Source organism: Amblyraja radiata, chromosome 9 (assembly GCF_010909765.2).
Source record: "Amblyraja radiata isolate CabotCenter1 chromosome 9, sAmbRad1.1.pri, whole genome shotgun sequence".
Classification (NCBI taxonomy): Eukaryota; Metazoa; Chordata; class Chondrichthyes; order Rajiformes; family Rajidae; genus Amblyraja; species Amblyraja radiata.
Window position 1 is genome coordinate 11,791,919 of NC_045964.1, and position 24,103 is coordinate 11,816,021.

Consider the following 24,103-nt stretch of genomic DNA (forward strand, 5'->3'; position numbering starts at 1 on the left):
TGTCAATTTCTTCACATGGAATAAGAAATCTAACTGCACATAAAACTTTCAATTCATTAGCATCTGAAGTCTGGCTCTTTAAATGTATTTGAGTAAAGAGTTGCCCCTTTGTGACGGTGAAAATTTTCAATCTCTGTTCATCAGCCTTGCATGATTTATGATATTTTGTGGTTAGGAAGCAACAGAACAAAATACCACAATATTGAGAGAGGTTGTATTCAAAGTTAGATGTGATAACACAACACATGGACAGTCTGTATGTAGCAAGATAAAAATTATCTGAGCTCCTCCTGGTTATTAGGATTGCACTTAGCTGCTTTGGGCGAGGGCATTATGCATTTCTTCCAGGCTGTTCTGGGCTTCTAGGTCCTAGATTAAGAGAACAAATAGTGATTTAAGAAAATGTGCAAAAACATGCATTAGAGTAAAACAGTGTAGATGTGAAAAAATGGATTTAGGATGCTGTTACAATGCAATTCCAGATTCTGCAATTTAGCGAGTTTTATGATTAATCTGGAGCTGTGGGCAGAAAATCTGAAGTAATTATTTTTTAACAATCAACTCAAATGCAATCTTCTGGAAGCAACACTGTGATATGGATGGGCTATCAGAGCTGAAATTTTGTTTGTTTGTTTAGGTAATTTGATTGAAGTTTCCTACATCTTTAAATAAATTGATAAGGTTTGATAAGATATTGATAAGATAAGAGTTGATTTATTTTCAGTGGTTGGAAATCTTAAAACAATACGACACGCTTTTCATAGGAGAAGTTAGGAAACATATCTGCAAACCAGTAGAAGTGTGGAACTCTTCACCACAAAAGCAGTAGATGCTGGCTCAGTTAATCATTTTAAATTTGAGATTGTGACGAGTTTTGATAGCCAATGATAATTAAGAAAATTGAATCACTTTGGGTGGATGTTAAAAAGCAGATTGGGCATAATCACACTGATAGCAGTTAGATTAAAAGGACGATGGCCTGTTCTTATGAACACCTCTCGATGTATTTAGCAACTAGACTGAGGCTCTCTCTTTCTGGGCTAAGCACCACATTGTATTCAGGTGCTATTTAAAATAAAAGAAGATAAATTAATATAAATGATTATCTGGGAGTAAAGGTGAGAGATATTCTCAGTATCTGATCACTGCACCGATATTGGTATGCCACAATCCAAAATTATAGTGTCGTGCTCATGGAAGGTTACAATTGCGTTTCAAAGCTGTTTTCTGTAGATCATTTTAAAATTATGTCCAACAAAATTATGATCTAAAGAAGTTTTATAATGATATAAAGATATTAGCAAAACATTGATAAATATAAATTTTTAGTCAACTGAAAAAAATGAAATACTTTTTAAGAGTTTCATGCAGACATTATACTAATCTTTTGTTGAATTCACTTACGTCTTTTGATTTGATAGACAATTCAGATGCGAAGTTCAGCCAATTTAGGGCAATTGTATTATTGCCAAGATCCTTGTAGCACTGTGAACATCCAACATATAAAATCAAAAATTGTTTCTTCATGAATATTAAGATTTTAAGATTCAGCTAGCATTTATTTGGATAACCACACAAGCTTAATTAAGTTGAGAAATAAAACAGGATAACTGTATGAAAAAAGATAAAAAACAATGGCAACAGAGCAAGAAATCCTTTGACATGTCCAAAAGGTTAAATTAAAGTCCCGCAGAGTACAAACAAGTTTGGAGTGTGCAATAATCAGGATATGAAGATGCACATCCAATCCTCTTTATACCTCTTCATTTTAAAGATACTACCTACCCTGTCGTCTGTTTCAAGCATTTTCTATTCTTATTTTTGACGAGTACAAATGTTATTTCCTCAGTGTAAACACTAATAGTTTCATGCAACAATACATCAGCTGCTTGGTATGCAGTATACAAGAAATAGTGCCATTAACCAAAGAAGAGGAAATGTTATTTTTGATCTTGTAGGACTCTCAGTGAGGAATTCATTGGCATTACCGATGTAGCAGAATGTTCTATGATTTCCAGGGAATTGAGAAACTAGAGAGCCAAAAATGCTATTAGATACATGATACAATTTCTGTTGTTTTTGCTCACTCTCCAAGCATCTTATTTTCTCCGCTGGATTCAATCACATAACCCTTGTTTACCTAAGTAATTCCAATGTGTGGACTAGCTTAATGTTCACATACATTGTAAATGATCCAACTGGTATCTGGTAGTAATTCTGTTTGTCTATCTGCTTGCTGGAAGTTCATATGAAACCAGTGCATTGCTTCGCTGCATTAATTTGTGCCCCAAAGATAGGACTAACTAAGTTCATGTTCGGGAACTTATGTGAAATGATTTGTATGTGCTCACCCATGTAATTAAAAAAATTAAAATGCATTAAAATATCTGATAACGCATTTCAATAATTCAGAACAATGGATGGGAATACTTGGATAATTCAAAAATAAGGTTTGGGCAAAATGTGGTATAGGCAAAATGTGGCAAATGGGAAAGGCTTAGATGGGGCATCTTAGTTGAGTTGGACAAGTTGGTCTGAAGCTGTTTCCATGCTGTATGTCTTAACTTGCTCAAATCAATTATTTAAGCTGCATGACACCCTTTACCCAGGAATACTGATAGCCCAGTCTAGTCTTTTTCTTGCCCAGTATCCTTGCAAATAAATGTTCTATAATGGGTCATTGAATTACAAAGTGTGTCACAACTATTCACCATAGCAAGAAATGCAAGAAATGAAGGCAACCAGTTTATTCATAGCAAGGTATCACAGACAATAAATAGCTAAATGCTTTGTGAAAGCAACCAAGATAATCAAGGACCAATTACATCTCCATCACTCCCTGTCCGGTAGAGATACAAAAGCTTGAAAGCATGTGTTATCAAACTTGTTCCTCACTGTTATCAGATGACTGAACTGTCCCCTCATATGATAAGGGTGTGGTCCTGATCTCCCAATCTACCTCACTGTGGCATTTTTAAAAATGTTAATTGCACTTTCTCTGTAGCTGTATGCGCATGATGCTATAAGACTATATTCTGCTTTGTGCCTGTTGTACCTGCATATAAGTTGATCGTACTCATGTGCAATATGAATTATCCATTGGCAATATTGGTGTTATCCAATTAATTGGATAACACGATTAATAAACCAATAGCAACACCAAATGATGAAATAATTTGTTTTGATGATGCTGGATGAGGAATAAACCAAACATTAGATTAACTCCTTCGCCCTTCCATGATTTCAAAACATTTCATGATTTTTATTCCATCGGTATCTTGATTGATTATTTCATCCAAAATATAGTATTTTTGAAAGTGCATTAAATCCATTTTTTTTATCATCAATCTACACACAATACCAGTTTCAGTTATTTCTTTTTAATTACTTTGCAAAAATGTCTAAACACTTGTTTTCGCTTCTTCATTCTGGGGTATTGTGTGTAGATTAATGATATAAAAAAAAAGAATTTAATCAGTTTTAAAATATGCTGTAACGTAACAAATGTCAAATAGGTGAAGGGTTCTGTATATTTTCTGAATGCACTGTACATAATGACTGAAATAAGAATGTTGCCAATGAACCACTGGAACCTGGCAGAACCAGGAGCTACCAACTCTGGAACTAAATATGTTGAGGCCTGGTTTGATTGACATACCAAACTGGGGTCTTCTGCTCTTCTTTTAATTGTACAATTAATAGTAAGATTAAACGAGCTTACCAGTTCGAAGTTTGATCGTTATTTTATGAGGAGTAACGTTGAGGGATTACGTGAAGAACCCACCAGGACGCATGCGTGTCATTCTTCAAAGCAGCGGTGTGAAATCACAGATAACAGTAATGACTGAACATAGTAAGATTAGAGAAGAGGATACCATTGAACTTTATGATCAAGGGTGGGAGCGGAGGGCACGTAATCCCTCAACGTTACTCCTCATAAAATAACGATCAAACTTCGAACTGGTAAGTTCTCGTTTAATCTTACCATTTTACTTCGGAGTCACGTGAGTGACTACGTGAAGATTTCAAAGCTCTGTGATTTCATGCCGTGGAAACGAGTCCATGCATCACGTTTGCCTTAATTGACTAAGGGAGGAATTGTGTTAACATGTTTAAACATGAATCCGACATTGAAATCCATGATAAATTTATTAACAACAAATTATAGCCCCTGTTTCATGGGGTGAAATCATATTACAGAACTTAAAATTGATTCTGCAAAAGTTCCAGGTTTAACCACTGGTTTATGGTAGAATTGTTGGAACGTGTTTTCCCTTGACCATCCTGCTGTCTCCAGGATTTGGTCCATCGGTACGTCCAACTCCATAGCTGCCGATGTAGCTGCAGCCCTGATGGAATGAGATTTGAGTATGTTAGTATCCACCCCAGCTGTTGTTAAAACCTGTTTCAGCCATCTGGAAATAGTTTGAACCGACACTTTTTTGTGGGGTTGCTTGTGGCTGATTAGTAGTGCCATCTCATAGCCTCTGATGTTTTTGGTGTTCTCCATATATAACAATAAATGTCTTATTATACAGAGACGATCATCTATAGGGTAAGCCCTAAATTCTATTTTGAGGCCTGATGGTCCCGGTCTGTTCTGTTTGACTAATTCGTGAATATGAAAAGTTATATTTCTTGTTGAAGAAGTCATATTGTCCAGCCTTAACTTATGTAAAGACTGTACCCTTTGTGCTGTGACCAAAGCCATCAGCATGACTGTTTTATGCGTCAGTTTTTGCAGGGACAGAACTGTTGCTGGAGACCAGTTCCTTAGCAACGTTAGGACACTACACATCCCATATTTGATAGTGCCTGGTTCTTGGGGGATTGATATAAAAATTCCCCTCATAAGTTTGGTTACCAGGGGGTGAGTCCCAACAGAATGACGCTCTGATCCTCGCCATAGATATGCTGAAAGGGCACTTCTGGCGCAGTTAATGGCACTGTAACTTAGCCCCTCATCATAATGGAGGCCTGCCAGGAATTCCAGAACAGACGTTATGTTCATCGAGCTGTAAGTGATGTTGTTTCTGTGACAATATATCTCCCATTTCCTGATGTATACCAGATATTGTTTTTTGGTGGACTGCCTGTGAGCCGCTGAGATAATGTTCAATGTTCGGTCCGTCAGTCCCAGTTCCAGTAGAGGTTTATTTAGACTCTACAAATTAATAAGTTTGTCGTATTATGACATGGATGGCTATCCCCAGTTACGGGATGAACCAACAAATCTGGTCGTTTCAGGATGGTGATACATGGTTCTAAGACCATGTCGAGTATCACAGGGAACCATGGTTGAGTAGGCCAATCGGGCACTATCAAAATACCAGACGCCGAGTCTTGTTGTATTTTGCGTAATACCCGACTGATGAGGCAGAAAGGAGGGAATGCATAGAAAAACTATTTCCCCCAATGCAGCGAAAAAGCATCTATCGCTGATGCCCCAGTGCCTGGTTCCCAAGAAACATAGTTTGGTAACTGGTGATTGAGTCTAGATGCAAATAGATCGATATCTGGTGTTCCATACTGTGCTACAATATCAGCAAATACTTTTATATCCAACATCCATTTGATGTTTTCATTGAATTTGCGTGACCTGGTGTCTGCCACTGAATTTAGCCTTGTCCTTTGGTAAAGTCACCAACATGTGAACTGAGTCAATAGTGAACCCCAAATAATCCATTATGGTGGAAGGCGTTAGTTTAGATTTAACTGGATGGATGATAAACCCCAGTTTCTCAAACAATTGTTTGGTGGCTGATACAGCTAGTTTGGCTAATTCCAAAGTTTAGCCCACAACCAATATGTCATCTAGATAGGCCATGATCATATGTTTTTGTTTCCGAAGAAACGCTAGGGCTGGTTTCAAAATTTTTGTAAACATCCTGGGAGTTGATGTTAACCCATTTGGTAGAGCTCTATACTGCCAGTGCTGCCCCATCCAGTTGAATTTTAAATAACGTCTGTGATCAGTCCGTATAGGCACTGAATAGTAAGCATCTTTTAGGTCGATACTAGCCATGAAGTAGCCTGTGGAAATCAATTGTTTGGCAGTAACAAAGGTTTCCATTTTGAAATGAATATACTGCACAAATGTATTCAATTTGGTCAAAACTATGATGATGCGACAACCACCATCTTTTTTGTTTTTGGTAAAGATATTAGACACAAATTCCAGAGAATCGTGTTGGGTTTTTTCAATAACACCCTTAGCGTGGAGTCTCACCAGTTCAGCATGTGCTTCCAATTTTTCTTTTCGTGAAAGTACGAACGTTCGGTTCGGTACATGCTGAACTGGGGGCTATTTTTGTGCACAAATTCAATGGTATATCCCTGGATACTGTTTAGGATATAAGTGTCTGTGGTTAATGCACTCCGTGCCTCCCAAAAGAAGTGTAATCTCCCACCGATATGTGTATTATCCACACTTCCTATAATTTGTAAGGGACCAGACCCACCTACCTCCATGGTTACCAGTGGAAAGTTTACTTCTTCCTGTGTAGTCTTCGAGGAGGTTGAGGCGCCGGTGTCTGGGTTTGGGATTGGGGTTTGCGCAATTTCCACGAAGGCCGGTCTGGGCCATGGCCTAAAAAAGACCGCTGTCCTGTATGTCCGGCCTTTGAGCTTTAACCAGCTTCTGATTGTCTTGCTCTGCTGGTGGGTACGTAAGGGTGCTGTCTTTGAGTGTAGGAGGTCCTTCCTGTTGTCGCCTTTATGAGCCCCAGGGTTTTTGCCTCCTCATCGAGCTCCTTCTTTCTCCTTCCTGCACCCCCTGCACACTTGTTGTTTGTTCAGCAAACCCCTCTTCACGGTGATGCTGGTGCCTTCAGCTGCTGCTGGCTGCCCGCAACTCCGCGGTCCTCCCCAGCCAGCTTAGACGCAGCCCTTGTGGACTCTATTTTTGTCCATAGTTTCCCCGTCAAAAACAGCACGGGAAACAAAAAACGACCGCAGAGTAATTCATTTACCTGTCGGTCTCGGTTTCAAAATTACCGCTGCGGAGGAACGCTCCACCCCGCCTGTCGTTTCGCAATGTGTGAAGCGATATGACACGCATGCGTCCTGGCGGGTTCTTCATGTAGTCACTCACGTGACTCCGAAGTAAAATTGTGATTTAAATTGTGCTTTCGTGTCTTTTCCTTAATAGGGTAGCAACAAAATCAGGGCAGTTCTTCTCCTTTGGATGCCATCCCAGATTAAACTTTAATGTTTTCTTATGACATAAAATAAGGCCATTCAGCACACTGAGTCTGTGCAGCTCTATATGCCAGAAACTTATTCTCTCACACCTGCTCATCAACTCCACCATGATTTACCAAACAAAAACTAGAGGGGCGATTTACAGCAGCCACTTAATCTAGCAGCAGGTATTTGGGATTACGAAGAGAATGGGAAAATCCACGCTGCTGCAGAAAGAATATATAGACACCAGAAGGATACTACTGATGGTCAGGATCAAACCCATGCAGCTGGAACTGCGAGGCAGTGCTGAACCACAGTATTCTGAAGCAAGACTTGATCATGTGATTATTTTTGACTGAAATATACAAGTGCTGCTGCCAAATTATGTTTACTCTGAGTTATCGGGATTGAAAAGTGTGGCTGATCTTTTTACCACCATAGTCAGGGATAATAAGACTGTACCCTTATCATTGGTCCAGATAAACTACTCGTTTGTGGAACAGTTAACGGGCAACACAGTGACGCAGCGGTAAAGTTGCTGCCTTACAGCACCAGAGACCCGAGTTCGACCCAGACTATGGGCGTTTGTCTGTACGGAGTTTATCAAAATTGTACATTGTCCCTAGCGTGTGTAGGATTATGTTAGTGTGCAGGGACCGCAGGTTGGCGCAGACTCAGTGAGCCGAAGAGCCTGTTTCCGCACTGTATTTCTTAACTAAACTAAACTCAAATTAAGCCTATGGAATGAACTGGTTTCATTCCATTATTCTACCCACCATTTTTCTGCTGCTGACTTGCAAAACTATTTACAATTGTATAAAGAAAGGTAAATTTCTTTGAGATAGAGCACATAGAATCAAAGTATATACTTTGTTATATTTTATACTTTATTTTTAAGCTTTATTCACAATGAGAATGTGCTAAACAATCAGAGTAACCTGCAAGTCTAAACAAAAATAGACCATGAATAAATAGGGACATTTATGTGAGATAATGCAGCAATGGATCACAGACCTTTCTTGATACTGGCATTGTCAGTGCCAGACATGCTAGGTAAACCTACACTAAGCAATGGCATAAGAATACCTTCGCAATGTAGAACGAGTTGGACTTGGAATATCCTGGACTCAATTCATCAGCCTGTAAAACAGGGGGTTAAAATAACAACATTTGTTTATTGATAGTGCTTGGTTTTACATAGATTGGGAATATCACTTTTCTTTTAATGGAACTAATTTATGTCATTAAAATGAAAAGCACCATGACAAAAAATTTCAGTTTTGCACCTGTAATCCTGGTACAAAAATCACATTCGGTAAATGATCTTCAAACAATCTATTTTAACAGTTTGTACAGTTTATGAAAAGGCATTAATGAACTTTAGTGATTTTACCTCTGAGCTTAAATTAAAGGCAATTTTGTGCTACAGACACATCAAACTTTGCAAATGTATTTCATTTTGAACAGTTGCGACCTTATCTGTTAGTTCATGGGAATTTAAATCGTCCTCTCACTGGCAGTAAAACAAAATATTTTAATATACTGTCACTCGGACACAAATGCTATTTAGTGTTTACTCTCATAATTTAATGTTTACTTTCCCTGGATTTACATCTTGTCTAAAAACGTAATGGGTGAGCTGCTACATTAACAAAGATGCACTGAAACAGAGGGAGAACAAACAAGGAACAAATTTACTAAGGAACAACTTTACTGGTTCATACTGGTGATGGGTTATGAGCAGCATATCATCTAACTGCTGAGCAATTGTTAAAAATATTAATTCCTAAATCACTCGCCAAAAGTCTTGGTAAATTATTTGCATTTTGAAATGCAATATTAGTATCTCACTGGTTCATCGCCAGCTGCTCTTCATCTTGAAACAAGGTTAAACTTAGCTCTGAGTGCCTGGCATTCAATCTAGTTCAAAGTACAACTTGGAATAAAGCAACATATATGTACATGGATAATCTAAATACTGAATGCATTATGGAAGAGTCTGTTACAATATGCTGAAAAGTACATATATGTACATGGATGTTACAATATGCTGAAAAGTACTGCAGTTTAAATATAAAGTTACATAATAAATGTGTTGCTCTAGAGAGTTTAACTGGTTCCAGGCCTAGGGCACAGAGTCTTGGAAGTTGAATAATATAAAAGGACATGGAGAAAAGGATGGGAATTCAGATTTGTCTAGACAGAAACAGTTAAAGAATTGACATTGAGTTGTGCTTTTTTGGATCCTGTGCTGAACCAAGAATTATTTATGGTCTGGCAAAAAAATAATCATAAAGCAAATGAGGAATGCTAAACACTCAAACAGAACTCTACTCTGGACTTAGAGATGCACATTGTTAATGGTCTCTCATCGCACTTTACCAATGTCAAATTTTATACATCTTATGTTGTACTATTGTATCTCCCATGCCTCTCATTAAGACCCCTCTAGATAAAATCAATAGCTGTTAATTAATTATTTTATTCATTATTCAATAACAAGAACTATTTGGTTTAGCAAGCCCAATATAACACCGTGGCGAGCAATCACATCTATCTATCTATCACTTTTCCCTTAAGGGCCTGTCCCACTTTTGCGACCTTTACAGGCGACTGCCGGTACCCGTGATGGGTCGCCAAAATGTTCAATATGTTGAAAATTCAGCGGCGACTAGGTGATCACAGCCTGTATGGTTGTGAGAGGTCTCCTATGATCGTGAGAGGTCTCCAAAGAGTCGTAGCGTCTTTCTGGTCGCCGCTTTCAACATTATGAAAATTTCGGCGACCTATCACGGGTGACGTCAGTCGCCTATAAAGGTCGCGTAAGTGGGACAGGCCCTTTAGTCCTGCAAAATATTGATCTAATTTCCTTTCAAAAACCTTGCCTGAGAGATTCACAAAGGCAGTGAACTCCAGATCATAATTTCACTGAAGAAAACAGTCTTTCATCGCATCCTCAATGTGTGTTCAAATCTGTATTCCTTGGTCCTTAAACATGGCAAAAAAGTTCCTCTCTCTTTATCCTGTCGAAACCAGTTTTGATTTTATACACAACAATGACATATCTAAATCTCTTTGCTCCAAGGAGCACAATTTCTCCAGTCTAATTTACAGCTGAAATAACTCAAGGATGTAATAAATGCGCAATTGTGACTGGCCTACATAAATATCACTTGCACAAGAGCTGCACTAAATTGAAATTATGATGCCAACATCTACACATGTATAGAAAGTTCCTTTATACACATTTTGTCTGTGATACTCCTGTCAGGATGCTTTCTATAATGTTGCTGTAGAAATTGGTAGGAGTTATTGGAGACATGCTGAGTTTCCTCAACCTTCAGAGGGACTAGAAGCGCGTTTATGCTTTCTTGGCTTTAGCGTCAATCAGGTTGGACCAAGACAAATCGTTGGTGATATTTACACCGAGGATCTTGAAGCTCTTGACCATATCCAGATTGGAGCAGGTTAAGGATGTCCATGAGTACTATTGCCAGCTGGTCCACGCAGGATCTGAGGACATGGCCGGGGTCTCCATCCATGATATAGACTGGGCATGTACTGCAACTGCTTCCTGTGATGATCAGCTCTTTTGTTTTATTGACATTGAGGAAGAGGTTGTTGTCTTGACACTATGTTATTAAGCTCGCTACATCCTTCCAGTACTGTGTCTCATCATTGCTCATGACCAGGCCCATTATTGTGGTGTCATCTTGTAAATACAGTTAGAACAGAATATGGCTGTGTAGTTTGAGTGTATGGGTAGTATGGGGCTGAGAACACAGGAGATTGGTGTTGAAACTACTTTAGGGGATGTTTTGTCACTTATTAATTGCAGTCCATGGGTCAAGAAGTCAAGGATCCAGTTGCTGGCGGAGTTGGAGTAGGGATGGGGGGTGGATGTGCCAAGTCCTAGCTCCAGGAGTTTGGAGATGAGCTTGGTTGGAATTATTGTGTTTAAGATGGAGCTATTGTTAATAAATAGAATGATGTAGCTGTCCTTGGTATCCAGATGTGCTAGGGCTGAGTGTAGGATCAGGGAGATGGCATCTGCCCTGGACCTGTTGCAATGGATCAAGGATCCCTGGGAGGCTGGAGTTGATATGTGACATGACCAGCTCCTTGAAGCACTTCATAATGGATTGTAGTCATTAAGACACACTACCTTGTTTTTCTTTGGACTCCATGAGTACTATTGCCAGCTGGTCCATGCAGGATCTGAGGACATGGCCATGGTCTCCATCCATGCCGGTCACCTTTTACGCTTTCAATCTCAGGGAGGCTGGATCAATATTTGCAATGCTGATCGTGGGTACAAGGCCACCTCAGGCTGTTGGAGCAGATGATGTCACACCAGTGACCTCTTCAAAGCAAGCATTGAGAAGGGATGCGTTGTTTCCAGCGATTCTGCCCGACATTGCATGATAGTTTACAAGCATTGTCACAATCGACAGGTAACTGTGTGGTTAGTCTGGGACTCTGGCTTGGTGTGGAACTGTGATTTTGTGTCCATGATGACTTTTAGAAGGTCATATCTGGATTTCGTATGCGTCAGAATCACCTGACTTGAATGCCTATGACTTGGTCTTCACTAGGGAGCGAATCTCATGCTTTATCCATGTTTGCCAGTTGGATAACACCTAGATTTACTTATTTGACATGCAGTCCTCTGCACACTTACTGATGAAGTTTGGACCGCAGTGGTGTACTCATTAAAGTTGGTCACTGAGTCCTTGAAGATGGACCAGTCACCGACTCAAAGCCATCATGTAGGGGCTTGCCAGTTTCCTCAGACCAGCATTGTACGATTGGGGGAGGCTGGAGGAGTTTACAGAGTTAGAGAGTTGGGAGATCATTAGAGCAAAATGAATAATCATGGATTTTCAAATCCATTCGTTGGTTGGAACTGAATAAGTTGGGGGGGAGGTGCGTGTAGCAAACAGGTTAGATGTTAGTCAGATGCATTAAAACATGGAGGAAAATAGTGTTACAAAGGTCTCAATAACAAGCGTGAAAGTCAGCCCCACAAGGCACTGAAGTTGTGCCTTATCTGTTAATGGCCTGAATTTAAAACTCAATGTTTTCCCAGTTTTCCCTTAAAATCACTAAGATGATCTTGCAAGTTACCAAAAACATGTTGTCTTAAGCTGCCATATGGGTTATGACAAAATAATGTCTAAATAATTACACTTAAGGGGCTGTCGCACTTGGGTGACCTAATTGGCGCGTTTAGAAGAGTTTAGGAGAGTTTGAAAAAATGACATGTTGAAGACCTCCTTCGACTATGTTGAAGACTAGCTTCGACTAGCTACGACTAGCTACAACTAACTTCGGGAAAATTGAACACCGAATAGTGAAGAGTGAAGACGATCTCCTTCGATCTCCTTCGACCTCCCTTTGACTATGATGAAGACTAGATTAGATTAGATTAGATTAAACTTTATTAATCCCCTTATTCAGGGGAAATTCTGATGTCCTTGCAGCACACTAATAAAAATACAACATAGCATTCAAAAAGAAGTTCAACACAAAAACATCCCCCCACAGTGATTCCCACTGTGGGGGAAGGCACAAAGTCCAGTCCCCATCCTCTTGTCCACCCAAAGTCGGGCCTATTGAGGCCTCCACAGTCGCCGCCACGGCGCCCGATGTTCTCGCCGGGTGATGGTGCTCCGGCGTCGGGAGAACCCCCAGCGCCTTGGGGTGCCAGGAACGGCCGCCTTCCCACCGGAGACCGCGGCTTCCAAGCCAACAGACCGCGCCGAACGGAGCTCCACACACTGGCGATCTCGGCAAGAGATCCCAGGCTCCGGGATGTAAAGTTCAGCGCCGCAGCTGGCCGCTCCACAGAATCGCGGCTCCACGATGTTCTCATCTGCGGTCCCAGCATACTGGAGTTCCAGCGCGGCGACCCAGGAAAGGCATCGCCCGCTCCGCAATAGCGCTCCAGCGCTGCGCCGCCGCCAAAGCCGATGTTCTGCGCCGCCGCCAAAGCCGATGTTCTGGCCAGGTCCCCTCAGGGAACCGTCGCTCCAGGACCCGCTGGTAGGCCACAAGGACAGGTCGAAGTCGCTGCTCGGAGGAAGGCAGCCCCTCCGACCAGGTAGGGACTCAAAAAGCAGTTTCCCCCTTCCCCCCCACCACCCCCCACACATAAAAAGATTAGGCCCCCTGACTGTACACTCAACGTACTAAAAATAATAAAAAAGAAGGGAAAAAAAACGGACAGCTGCAGGACAGGCAGCTGTTCAGGACAGCGCCTCCTCCAATACGACTATCTTCAACTACCCTCGAGTCACTCTGTACTCACTATGATGAAGACTATCTACGACTACCTTCAACTACCCTCGAGTCACTCTGTACTCACAGTCACTTGATTCTGCGGCTTGGCACGGACACTTTAATAACTGGCACTGGCCACTTTAATAACTGGCACTGGCCACTCAAATCAGCTGCCCCGGACATTTTTATGATTGGTTTTATTGTATTTTAACGTTGTTGTTTTACCTGCTTTTAACTATTTATACTATTCCATCAGGGACTGGATTGTTTTTAGTGTTATTATGTGTGAAATGTTTTAAATTTCATGTGCGATGCTCCGGTATTCCCTGGGAAACGTCTTTTCATTTTGCACTGTACAACTGTTGCTTGCAGGATGACAATAAAGGTTGATTGATTGATTGATTGATTGATTACCTACGACTAACATGCCGACCTACTACGACTAAACCAACGAGTAAAAAAGCATCGATTTTTTTCTATGGCGACCTTTTTTACTCGCGGGCATTTTTCAACATGTTGAAAAAAACGCCGCGGCCTAGCTGAGACCTCGAGTATGCGGGGACCACTCTCAAGCATGAAGGAGAGTTACAAAGACCACGTGTCGACCATGCTGCGAGTATGAGTCGAGGGCAAACTCGCCAGAACTCGCGGATTAGGTCGCCCAAGTGGGACAGCCCCGTTACCACTGCTGGCAGTAATCTAATCAGGATAATTAGCATAGAAATATCATGCTACATTATTTGAAGATTGAAAAATAAAATCTGTGGTTACCGAGATGAAGGAAAGATATTTAGACTGTTGCCTATATCCTAAAGAACCACTAAATAGTGGGACAGTGATTGAGCAACACATTCAGAAAGAAACAAAAGCAATTAATAATGGGGAGTGGGGGGAGGGAATCTTCAATTATTTTAATATAGATTGGGGAAAGACAGCATGGAAGATAAAAATTCCTTAAATATATGTTGGATTTCCTTGACCTATATGTTTCTTGCCCAAAGGAGAAATTTAATAACAAACAAATTAAAATCTTGAAAAGTTGTCTTTGAAATAAACAAAAACATACAAAGTACTTTTATAAACTCCAATACTTTTAAACATTTTAACAATTACAAAGACCGAAATTGACAATTCATTAGAACTTTAAAAAGGTGGGGAATTAAGAAGGTTATTTTTATCATATGAATCTAAAATTCTCTTTTCAGTAGACAATCGACAATAGGTGCTCCAGGAGTAGGCCATTCGGCCCTTCGAGCCAGCACCGCCATTCAATGTGATCATGTCTGATCATCCCCAATCAGTACTCCTCCGTTCCTGCCTTCTCCCCATATCCCCTGACGCCGCTATCTTTAAGAGCCCTATCTTGCTCTCTCTTGAAAGTATCCAGAGAGCCGGCCTCCACCGTCCTCTGAGGCAGAGAATTCCACAGTCTCACCACTCTCTGTGAGAAAAAGTGTTTCCTCGTCTCCGTTCTAAATGACTTACCCCTTATTCTTAAACTGTGGCCCCTGGTTCTGGACTCCCCCAACATCGGGAACATGTTTCCTGCCTCTCACGTGTCCAAACCCTTAGTAATCATATGTTTCAATAAGATCCCCTTTCATCCTTCGAAACTCCAGAGTATACAAGCCCAGCCGCTCCATTCTCTCAGCATATGATAGTCCCGCCATACCGGGAATTAACCTTGTAAACCTACGCTGCAATCCCTCAATACCAAGAATGTCCTTCCTCAAATTAGGGAACCAAAACTGCACACAATGCTCCAGGTGTGATCTCACTAGGGCCCTATACAACTGCAGAAGGACCTCTTTTCTCCTATACTCAACTCCTCTTGATATAAAGGCCAAGATGCCATTCGCTTTCTTCAATGCCTGCTGTACCTGCATGCTTATGACTTTATAAAACACTTATTCAAGGCTCTTGTAGCTATTACCTTCCATTCTGGCCCATTGGAAAAGGCTACTTAAGTGTCTTTGCATCTGATACATTTTTTTGTAGTAAATTCAGTGTGCAAAGTACTTGTTATTTTTCCAATATCGGACTCCATAAAGAGCCAGTCTTGAAGCATAGTCAGCTTTCCTCAGAAACTTGAAATCTGATCTCACCTTTAAAAAGTTTTTCAGAGCTTCATCAATGGTGGCAGTTGGAGGCGTCCCATAGAAAGTGGCTGCTGCCCTCCTTTCGATCCAATTCAATTGTGATACCTACAAAATAAAATTAAAGATCGTAGAATAAAAATAATTCTGCTGTAAATTTAACATGACATGTCTTATGCATATGGGCCCTCAAAACTCCATTTAATGACACCATTGTGCCAGTTTTCAGATTCTATTGTTAAAAGTACTAAATGCTACACCCCTAAAATGGATTGAATTAAAAGCTCTTCACGAGACATGTTCAGCCCAGTGCTCCTTTTATTGCATCATTTAAAAATTCCAACATATTAGTGTTGAACATATCAATATATTAAAATTATTGTGATTAACATTATTAACATAGCCCAATCATGTTTGATTTATAAAATTCTCATCCGTGTTTTAAATTTCTGCCATGGCATTCAAAACAAAGTATACATCTCTGCTTTCTCTAACATTTCCTATCCTTGCATCTCCATGCAATCTTTGCAGATGGTTCATTTCTGTGATTAATAACTGCTCAATGACAGGCTGGGCTCAAGAGAGCAGCAAATAACATTTTGATATTGTCCCTCTCTTAGCTTCTTTCAGTCAAAAATAGTTCTGGGTTATCAGCGCTCCTTCAGTCCTGACTTCCCGCTGATTTTCATTGTTCTAGTAATAGTTGCTTTGCCTTTAATAGCCAAGCTTAAAGCCCTTTTGTCATCTCTAATTCTTGTTTAAGATGCTCCTAAACAGACACCTATTTGACCATTTTACTTCAACTGTTACTCCTCTGCAACTTTGAAAATTACCCTACATTATAAATTTAAAATGTTATTAATTGGTATAAAGTTTACATAGAGCAACAAAAATTTACTTCACATGAATTTAAGTCCAATTAAGTTACAATATCAATTTATTGTTATTAACAAATGAAATAACTGTAATCGTCAACTTGTATTTCTTAACTTATATCTCTTTTTTCCAGTGGATTTTCACCTGCTTAAGTCTCCCTGTATCTGTGTTAGGGATGAGGCTAAACTACACCCAATTCTCTGAAAAGGATGCTCCACAAGCTACTGGGAAAAATGTAAATATTGAGAAACAAAACTACAGAGTTCATATTACATTGTGAAAAAATTACAGTCAAATTATGTTTTTAGAATATCATGCGGAATTACATCAAGGGACTGAGGGAACTGGAAATAGGCGCACGAGCAGGCCATCTCAACTATTAAATACAATTGTAACTGATCATCTATCTCAAAGCCATATTTCTGCTCTTCCCCAAAACCCTTGTGGCCTTTTCTGTCTGGAATTTATCTATCTTATTAAAAAATATTCAGCAATTAGGTCTTGGCAGCTCTCTACAGTAATGAATTCCAGATTCATAAACCTTTGAATGAAGAAATATCTCATCATCCCAGGCCTAAATCTCTCATCCTATATCCTGACACTGTGATCCCTTGTTCTATATACCCCATTAAAGGGAAACATCTCCCCACAACTACTCACTCTAGCCATGGAAATGTTCTAATTGTTAATTAGGTCTCGTTCCATTCTATCTAAATTCCAGTGAACACAAACCTAGTCGACAAAGTCTCAAATTGGTTTGATAAACCTTTGCAGCATCCCCTCTATGACAAGTGTATCTTTTCTTTATAGACACAAAGTGCTGGAGTAACTTAGCAGGTCAAATAGCATCTCTGGGGAAAAGGATGGGTGACTTCTTGGCTTGGGAATCTTCTTAAGAATGAAAGTAGGGAATGGGGGGTTGGGTGAAGCATCCACGTATAATTTTTCAGTTCAATTATCAGTCAACACTGGAATCAAAAATACTTTGTCTGAACTCTGAACTAGGTCGCGGCATTTTTTTCAATATGTTAAAAAATGCCCGCGAGTACAAAAAGGTCGCCATGGAAAAAATCGATACTTTTTTTACTTGTAGGTTTAGTCAATAGACAGTAGGTGCAGGAGTAGGCCATCCGGCCCTTCGAGCCTGCACCGCCATTCAATGTGATCATGGCTGATCATCCCCAATCAGTACCCCGTTCCTGCCTTCTCCCCATATCCCGACTCCGCTATTTTTAAGAGCCTTATCTAGCTCTCTCTTGAAAGCATCCAGAGAACCTGCCTCCACTGAGGCAGAAAATTCCAGACTCACCACTCTCTGTGTGAAAAATTGTTTCCTCGTCTCTGTTCTAAATAGCTTACTCCTTATTCTTAAACTGTGTTCCCTGGTTCTGTACTCCCCCAACATCGGGAACATGTTTCCTGCCTCTCGTGTGTCCAAACCCTTAACAATCTTATGTTTCAATGAGATAACTTCTCATCCTTCTAAACTCCAGAGTGTACAAGCCCAGCTGCTCCATTCTCTCAGCATATGACAGTCCCGCCATTAACCTTGTAAACCTACGCTGCACTCCCTCAATAGCAAGAACTACAATAGTCGTAGTAGGTCGGCATGTTAGTCGTAGGTAATCGAGGGTAGTCAAAGGTAGTCGTAGATGGTCTTCATCATAGTCGAAGGGAGGTCTAAGGGAGGTCGATGGAGATCGAAGGAGATTGTCTTCACTCTCCACTATTTGGTGTCCAATTTTCCCGGTTAATCGTAGCTGGCCTTCAACATAGTCGAAGGAGGTCGAACGAGGTCTTAACACATGACATTTTTTCAAACTCTTCTAAACTCGCCAATTAGGTCGCCCAAGTGAAACAGCCCCTTAATGAGTACACTTTTAAATAGAAATTCCATTAATCAATTAATAATCAATAACATCATACTTCAAACAAAACGTGGTGCCATTCTGTTGTCAAGGTATTTTGTCTACGTCTAAAAGATCAGATTTTAATACCGAAAAAATACTGCATCTTGTTTCTGGAGGAAGTTGATCATTCCTGACATATGGAAAATTCAGTCATGGACAGTTCTCAGGATCTGAACAATTATGTGACCTGGGGACTGATTACATTGTATTTTTTTAAATTCTGTAGCATTACTATGAACTAATGCTTACTGGAGATAAAAAATACAATGAATTCTTTATACTCAATAACATTTTGTATGATTTGAATTCATGGAGAAGGGTGAAAACAGAACAGAACACATATAAACATAACAAGCTCATGGTTAAAGAATTAAAGAAGAGGTAAATCAGAAAAGGAAAGGGAGGGTGCAGCAACAGGGTAACACGTCCTTTGACTCTATGCTCTACAATTTTCCATAAACATTATAAGAAAAGTTATAGTTTTAGATAACTATTTTGATACAAAAATTGCTGCATGTATTCAACCCTTTCTGAGATTATCTTTCAACTACCACCATAATCGTATTGCTACTAGATGAAGACAGTAAATTGGAATCAATGCCATGCTAGAGACAAATTAGGGATTGTGGAGGCATTAGTCGTGATCTTTCAAGTATCATGACTGTCAGGGGTGGTTTCAGATATTTGAAAAGTTGCAAATATTACTCCGCTTTTAAAGAAGGGAGCGATGCAGAAGAGTGGAAACTATAGGCTGGTTTGCCTGACCAGTGGTTGGCAAGATTTTAAAGTCCATTATAAAAGATGAGATTTCTGTGGAATTGGAAGCACACGATAAAATAGGCCAAAGTCAACATGGTTTTGTGAAAGGGGGATCTTGCTTGACGAACCTGTTAAAATTCTTTGAGGAAGTATATAGCAGGATAGACAAAGGAGAGTCAGCGGATGTGGTTTAGAAGACCTTTGATAAGGTGCCACATGTGAGGCTGCTAAAGAAGATGAGAGCCCATGGTATCAGGTGGAAGAGACTAGCATGGTTGGCTGGATGGCAGAAGGCAGAGAGTGGGATTAAAGGGAGCTTTCTCTGGTTGGCTGCCAGTGACTAGTGGTGTTCCGCATGGGGCTGCTACTCTTCATCTAATCTCCAGGACAATATTTTTCCCAATCTAACACACTAATTCTAACTCTACTCAGTCAATTTGGTTGAGAGTACCAGGTCCTATGAAAAAGCTCCAATCTTAGTGCAACTTGCTCCTCAAAGGAGAGTTTCAACATCAGTTTGTGCTAGATTGAATCCCTGGCAAAAAGACAATTTGCTAATATACTGTAATAGAGAATAGCTACAAATATTCTCCATCTCAGCAGGCCTCCGGAGATGATACAGATAGAAATAAAGTACTTTGCAAAATTGTAAAGATGCAATTAATGGTGGGATGGGGTGGAGTTAGCCCCAGCATGTTAAATCAAGAAGGCAACCTGGAAACAGCAAATGCTATCATGGGTTGACCGTCTCAAGTCAGCAAATGTTGGAAAAACTAAAACAAGTGCTTGCACGAAATGAAGGAAATCTACTTCACGCTGTATTTTTTAAAAGAACAAACAAGAGTAAGCAACAAGCTTATCAGAATGTGATGGAATAGATGGTTTAGCTTTTGCTGAGAATTCATATTATTTTAATTTATTGTCTCTGCAAAGATCTCCTCAGAGGTGCATAATTAAATCACATTCTAGAATGGACAGATCAGAATGAGAGGCAGATGGCTCCAGATAATTTTGATACAACCTATTTACCCATTTTCTCCTCATCACTGCCTTGCTGCAGAGACATGTTAGCTGTAAAATACATCCACAGCTCCTATTGATTTATTTTCACTTAGATTAGAAGTCTGATGGGAATTACAAATGTATTTGTTCCAGATGAAACAAATACACAAAATAAGGAACACATTTCTACAAACTTACATAAATGCAAATATATAAAATTAGCAGGAATAGGCCCTGCGGTCCCTCAAACTTCTTAATCATTTAATATGTTCCGCATTCCATCGTATATGTGGAATATTTTGCCTCATTTTCAGATATCTATCTATCTTTACTTTATTCAAGACTGCTGTTTGGCAAAGAGCCATTCCAACCATGGAAAAAAAATTCATCTCTTTTAAATGAGTGACTCCTTAGTTTTTAAAAAGTGATCCTTAGCTCTCGATTCTCCCACAAGAGAAAAAGTCCTCTCCATATTCACCTTGTCAGGACCCGTAGCCCCACACAAAATCCCACTCTCACTCTTCTAAAATCTAGAGAATATAAGCCTGGCCTGCCTAACCTTTCATCATAAACAACTCCCACATTACAAATTTTAATCTTTTAAAATCTTGTCAGAACAACCGCCAATATATCATAAGGAGAACAATATTGTACAGGTCCTTTTCAGAATGGCAGGCAGTGACTAGTGGGGTACCGCAAGGCTCAGTGCTGGGACCCCAGCTATTTACAATATATATTAATGATTTGGACGAGGGAATTGAATGCAACATCTCCAAGTTTGCGGATGACACGAAGCTGGGGGGCAGTGTTAGCTGTGAGGAGGATGCCAGGAGGCTGCAAGGTGACTTGGATAGGCTGGGTGAGTGGGCAAATGCATGGCAGATGCAGTATAATGTGGATAAATGTGAGGTTATCCACTTTGGTGGCAAAAACAGGAAAGTAGACTATTATCTAAATGGTGGCCGATTAGGAAAAGGGGAGATGCAATGAGACCTGGGTGTCATGATACACCAGTCATTGAAAGTAGGCATGCTGGTGCAGCAGGCAGTGAATAAAGCGAATGGTATGTTAGCATTCATAGCAAAAAGATTTGAGCATAGGAGCAGGGAGGTTCTACTGCAGTTGTACAGGATCTTGGTGAGACCACACCTGGAATATTGCATACAGTTTTGGTCTCCAAATCTGGGGAAAGACATTCTTGCCATAGAGGGAGTACAGAGAAGGTTCACCAGACTGATTCCTAGGATGTCAGGACTTTCATATGAAGAAAGACTGGATAGGCTCGGCTTGTACTCGCTAGAATTTAGAAGATTGAGGGTGGGATCTTATAGAAACTTACATAATTCTTAAGGGGTTGGACAGGCGCAGGAAGATTGTTCCCGATGTTGGGGAAGTCCAGGACAAGGGGTCACAGTTTAAGGATAAAGGGGAAATCCTTTAGGACCGAGATGAGAAAAACATTTTTCACACAGAGAGTGGTGAATCTCTGGAACTCTCTGCCAGAGGGTACTTGAAGCCAGTTCATTGACTATATTTAAGAAGGAGTTATATGTGGCCCTTGTGACTCAAGGGATCAGGGGGTATGGAGAGAAGGCAGGTACAGGATACTGAGTTGGATGATCAGCCATGATCATATTGAATGGTGGTGACGGCTCGAAGGGCCGAATTCCCTACTCCTGCACTTCATTTCTATGTTTCTATATTTCTCTGGTCTGTCACATCTTCGCCCTCCTGTGGCTGATCTTTAAACATGCTTGCTTGTAGATCCATATCAGGTGTATCCGAAAGCATTTTACCAGATTGTTATTTAAAACATCAAAAGGAGTTCAAAAACAAAACAGTTTTTTCTTTAAAACATCATTAAATTCAATGTCCTGAAAGACCTCCCAGCATCTATGATAAACAATCCCTAGCTTGGGCACACCGTATCTTCTTGGAATTCAAAACATTATTAAAATTGAGATACTCAAGGTCAACTGTTCAGTGCTAGTAGCTTATGTTTAAGCTACCATAAACAATCTTCCTCGGCTGCTTCGATGATATTACTGCAGCTTTAATTTAAAGCTTCTCAGCCTTAAAATAAAGTTGGTTTTCAAAAACGACAAAGTAGCGTTCTACTCACGGTACCTGGCTTTCGAAGTCTTCAATCTTCGTTCTTCTGATAACCCAGGTCTTGACTGTGTCAATTTGCCTGCGACTGGCAGATCCTTCATTCCAGGATTTCAAGCTCTAATCTCACTCGTGGAGAATTAGCTTTCTTCTTCAGTTCCACTCGTAGAACCAGTTTTTTACTTTAACGTAATGGCATTTTCTAAACTTTCCAATGTCCAACGTTTGATTGCCATTACTACTCGGGGATATGGTGGAGATATAGTTTACGAACTAGCAGATAGCAAAAACAAATCTTCAAGTTGTTGTTTCTTGATTAATTAGTTTTATTGAAGTAGCACAAAACAAAGAAATTATTCATATAACTTTGCGTTCTTACTGTTTCATCCATGTCATGTTGTGTAAAGTACACGTGAGTCTTATGTGGTAAAAACTGTTGCTTTACCATCCCTTGAGGCTAAACTGAACTCCCAATCTATGTGTCTGCGCTAGCCTCATCAGATATAGACATGCCCTTCTACATATTAACTCCCACCCACAAGCATACAAAAAAGAAAAAAACTTGAAATATCTAGATAGGTCGGTGGGGGCGCTGCAAGCCGGCGCCCTGTCAGCAGCATGTCCGTTTTTTCTGCTTTTTAAAATTTTTTAGTATGTTTTAATGTATGTTTTTAATGTTTCTCTGTATGTCTTGTGTGGGGGGTGGTGTGGGGGGGTAAGGGGGAAACCGCTTTGGTCGCCTCCTCCACGGAGAGGCGACTTTTTCCAGGTCGCCTCCCCCGTGGCCTAACAGCAAGGATCGGCGCGGCCTTTCCCGGAGACGCGCCAGAGGCTTCAGAGGCGGGCACAGCGTGGACTCTCGGCGTGGAGCGGGCGAGCCCTTGCTGGGGTTCGCTGGAGGGGAGCGCTCTGTTTCGCTGGCCCGCGGCAGCCGGCAGCGTGAAGCCATGGTCTGCAGAGCTCCAGCTGGCGCGGCGCCTGCAGCCCGGGATCTCACGTTGGGGACCCGGGGGGAAGAAGAAGCTCCATCGGCCAGCCCGCGGCCAACTACTTACCATCACCCCTGGAGGGGAGCTTCATCTGTCGGCCCTGCGGTCTGAGGTGCTTCTGGCTGCGGCGCGAACTTTAAATCTTCGACCGCCGGCCTGCGGCCTACACCAGCCTGAAGCCGCGGTCTCCGGTGGGGAAGAGCCGATCCTGGAGTTACCTTGACTTTTACTTTGTCCTTTTACCATCTGGACGCCCGCAGCGACGGCTGCGGAGGGTTGAGGTCCTGACCATGGGGGAAATGGAGGAGGACTGGCCAATTTCTGTGCCTTCCTCCACAGTGATGAATGATGTGGTGGATGTTTGTGGTAAATGTTTATTGTGTTTGTGTGTTTTTTATCATTGTACCGCTGCTGACAAATTCATTTCACTTGCACTTTATGTGCAATGTGATGAATAAAACTGATTGATTGATTTATTGATTGATATGGCTATAATATACTAACAGTAACTAACTTAAGCATACATGACTCCTACAAAGAATATACAACGCCCACAAATCGATTCAAGGAACTAATTTAACCATTAAACTAATGTTATCATTGCACTAAGATAACAGAGTCAGCTGGCACTACAATTACAATGATCGAACTATGGGCTGCACGGTGGCACAGAGGTAGAGTTGCTGCCTTACAGCGCTGGATAACAGGGTTCGATCCCGACTACGAGTGCTGTCTGTACGGTGATTTTACGTTCTCCCCGTGACCACGTAGGTTTTCTACGAGATCTTCCGTTTCCTCCCACACTCCAAAGACGTACAGGTTTGTATGCGAATTGGCTTGGTATAAGTGTAAATTGTCCCTCGTCTGCATAGGATAGTGTTAATGTGCGGGGATC

The 24,103-nt window shown here is 40.8% G+C and overlaps 1 protein-coding gene across 1 annotated transcript in view; it reads right to left on the reverse strand.

The window, feature by feature from the left end:
- Positions 1-200: 200 nt before the first annotated feature.
- The window catches only part of LOC116976778 (regulator of microtubule dynamics protein 2-like), a 61,671-nt gene continuing 37,768 nt past the window's right edge, over positions 201-24,103 (reverse strand). Inside the window, exons 4-7 of the mRNA XM_033026684.1 lie at positions 15,573-15,671; positions 8,272-8,325; positions 1,405-1,485; positions 201-369 (exon numbers count right to left, since the gene is read on the reverse strand). Of these exons, the coding sequence (XP_032882575.1) occupies positions 310-369; positions 1,405-1,485; positions 8,272-8,325; positions 15,573-15,671 (294 nt within the window). The 3' untranslated portion in view covers positions 201-309. The remainder of the gene's footprint in view (positions 370-1,404; positions 1,486-8,271; positions 8,326-15,572; positions 15,672-24,103) is intronic.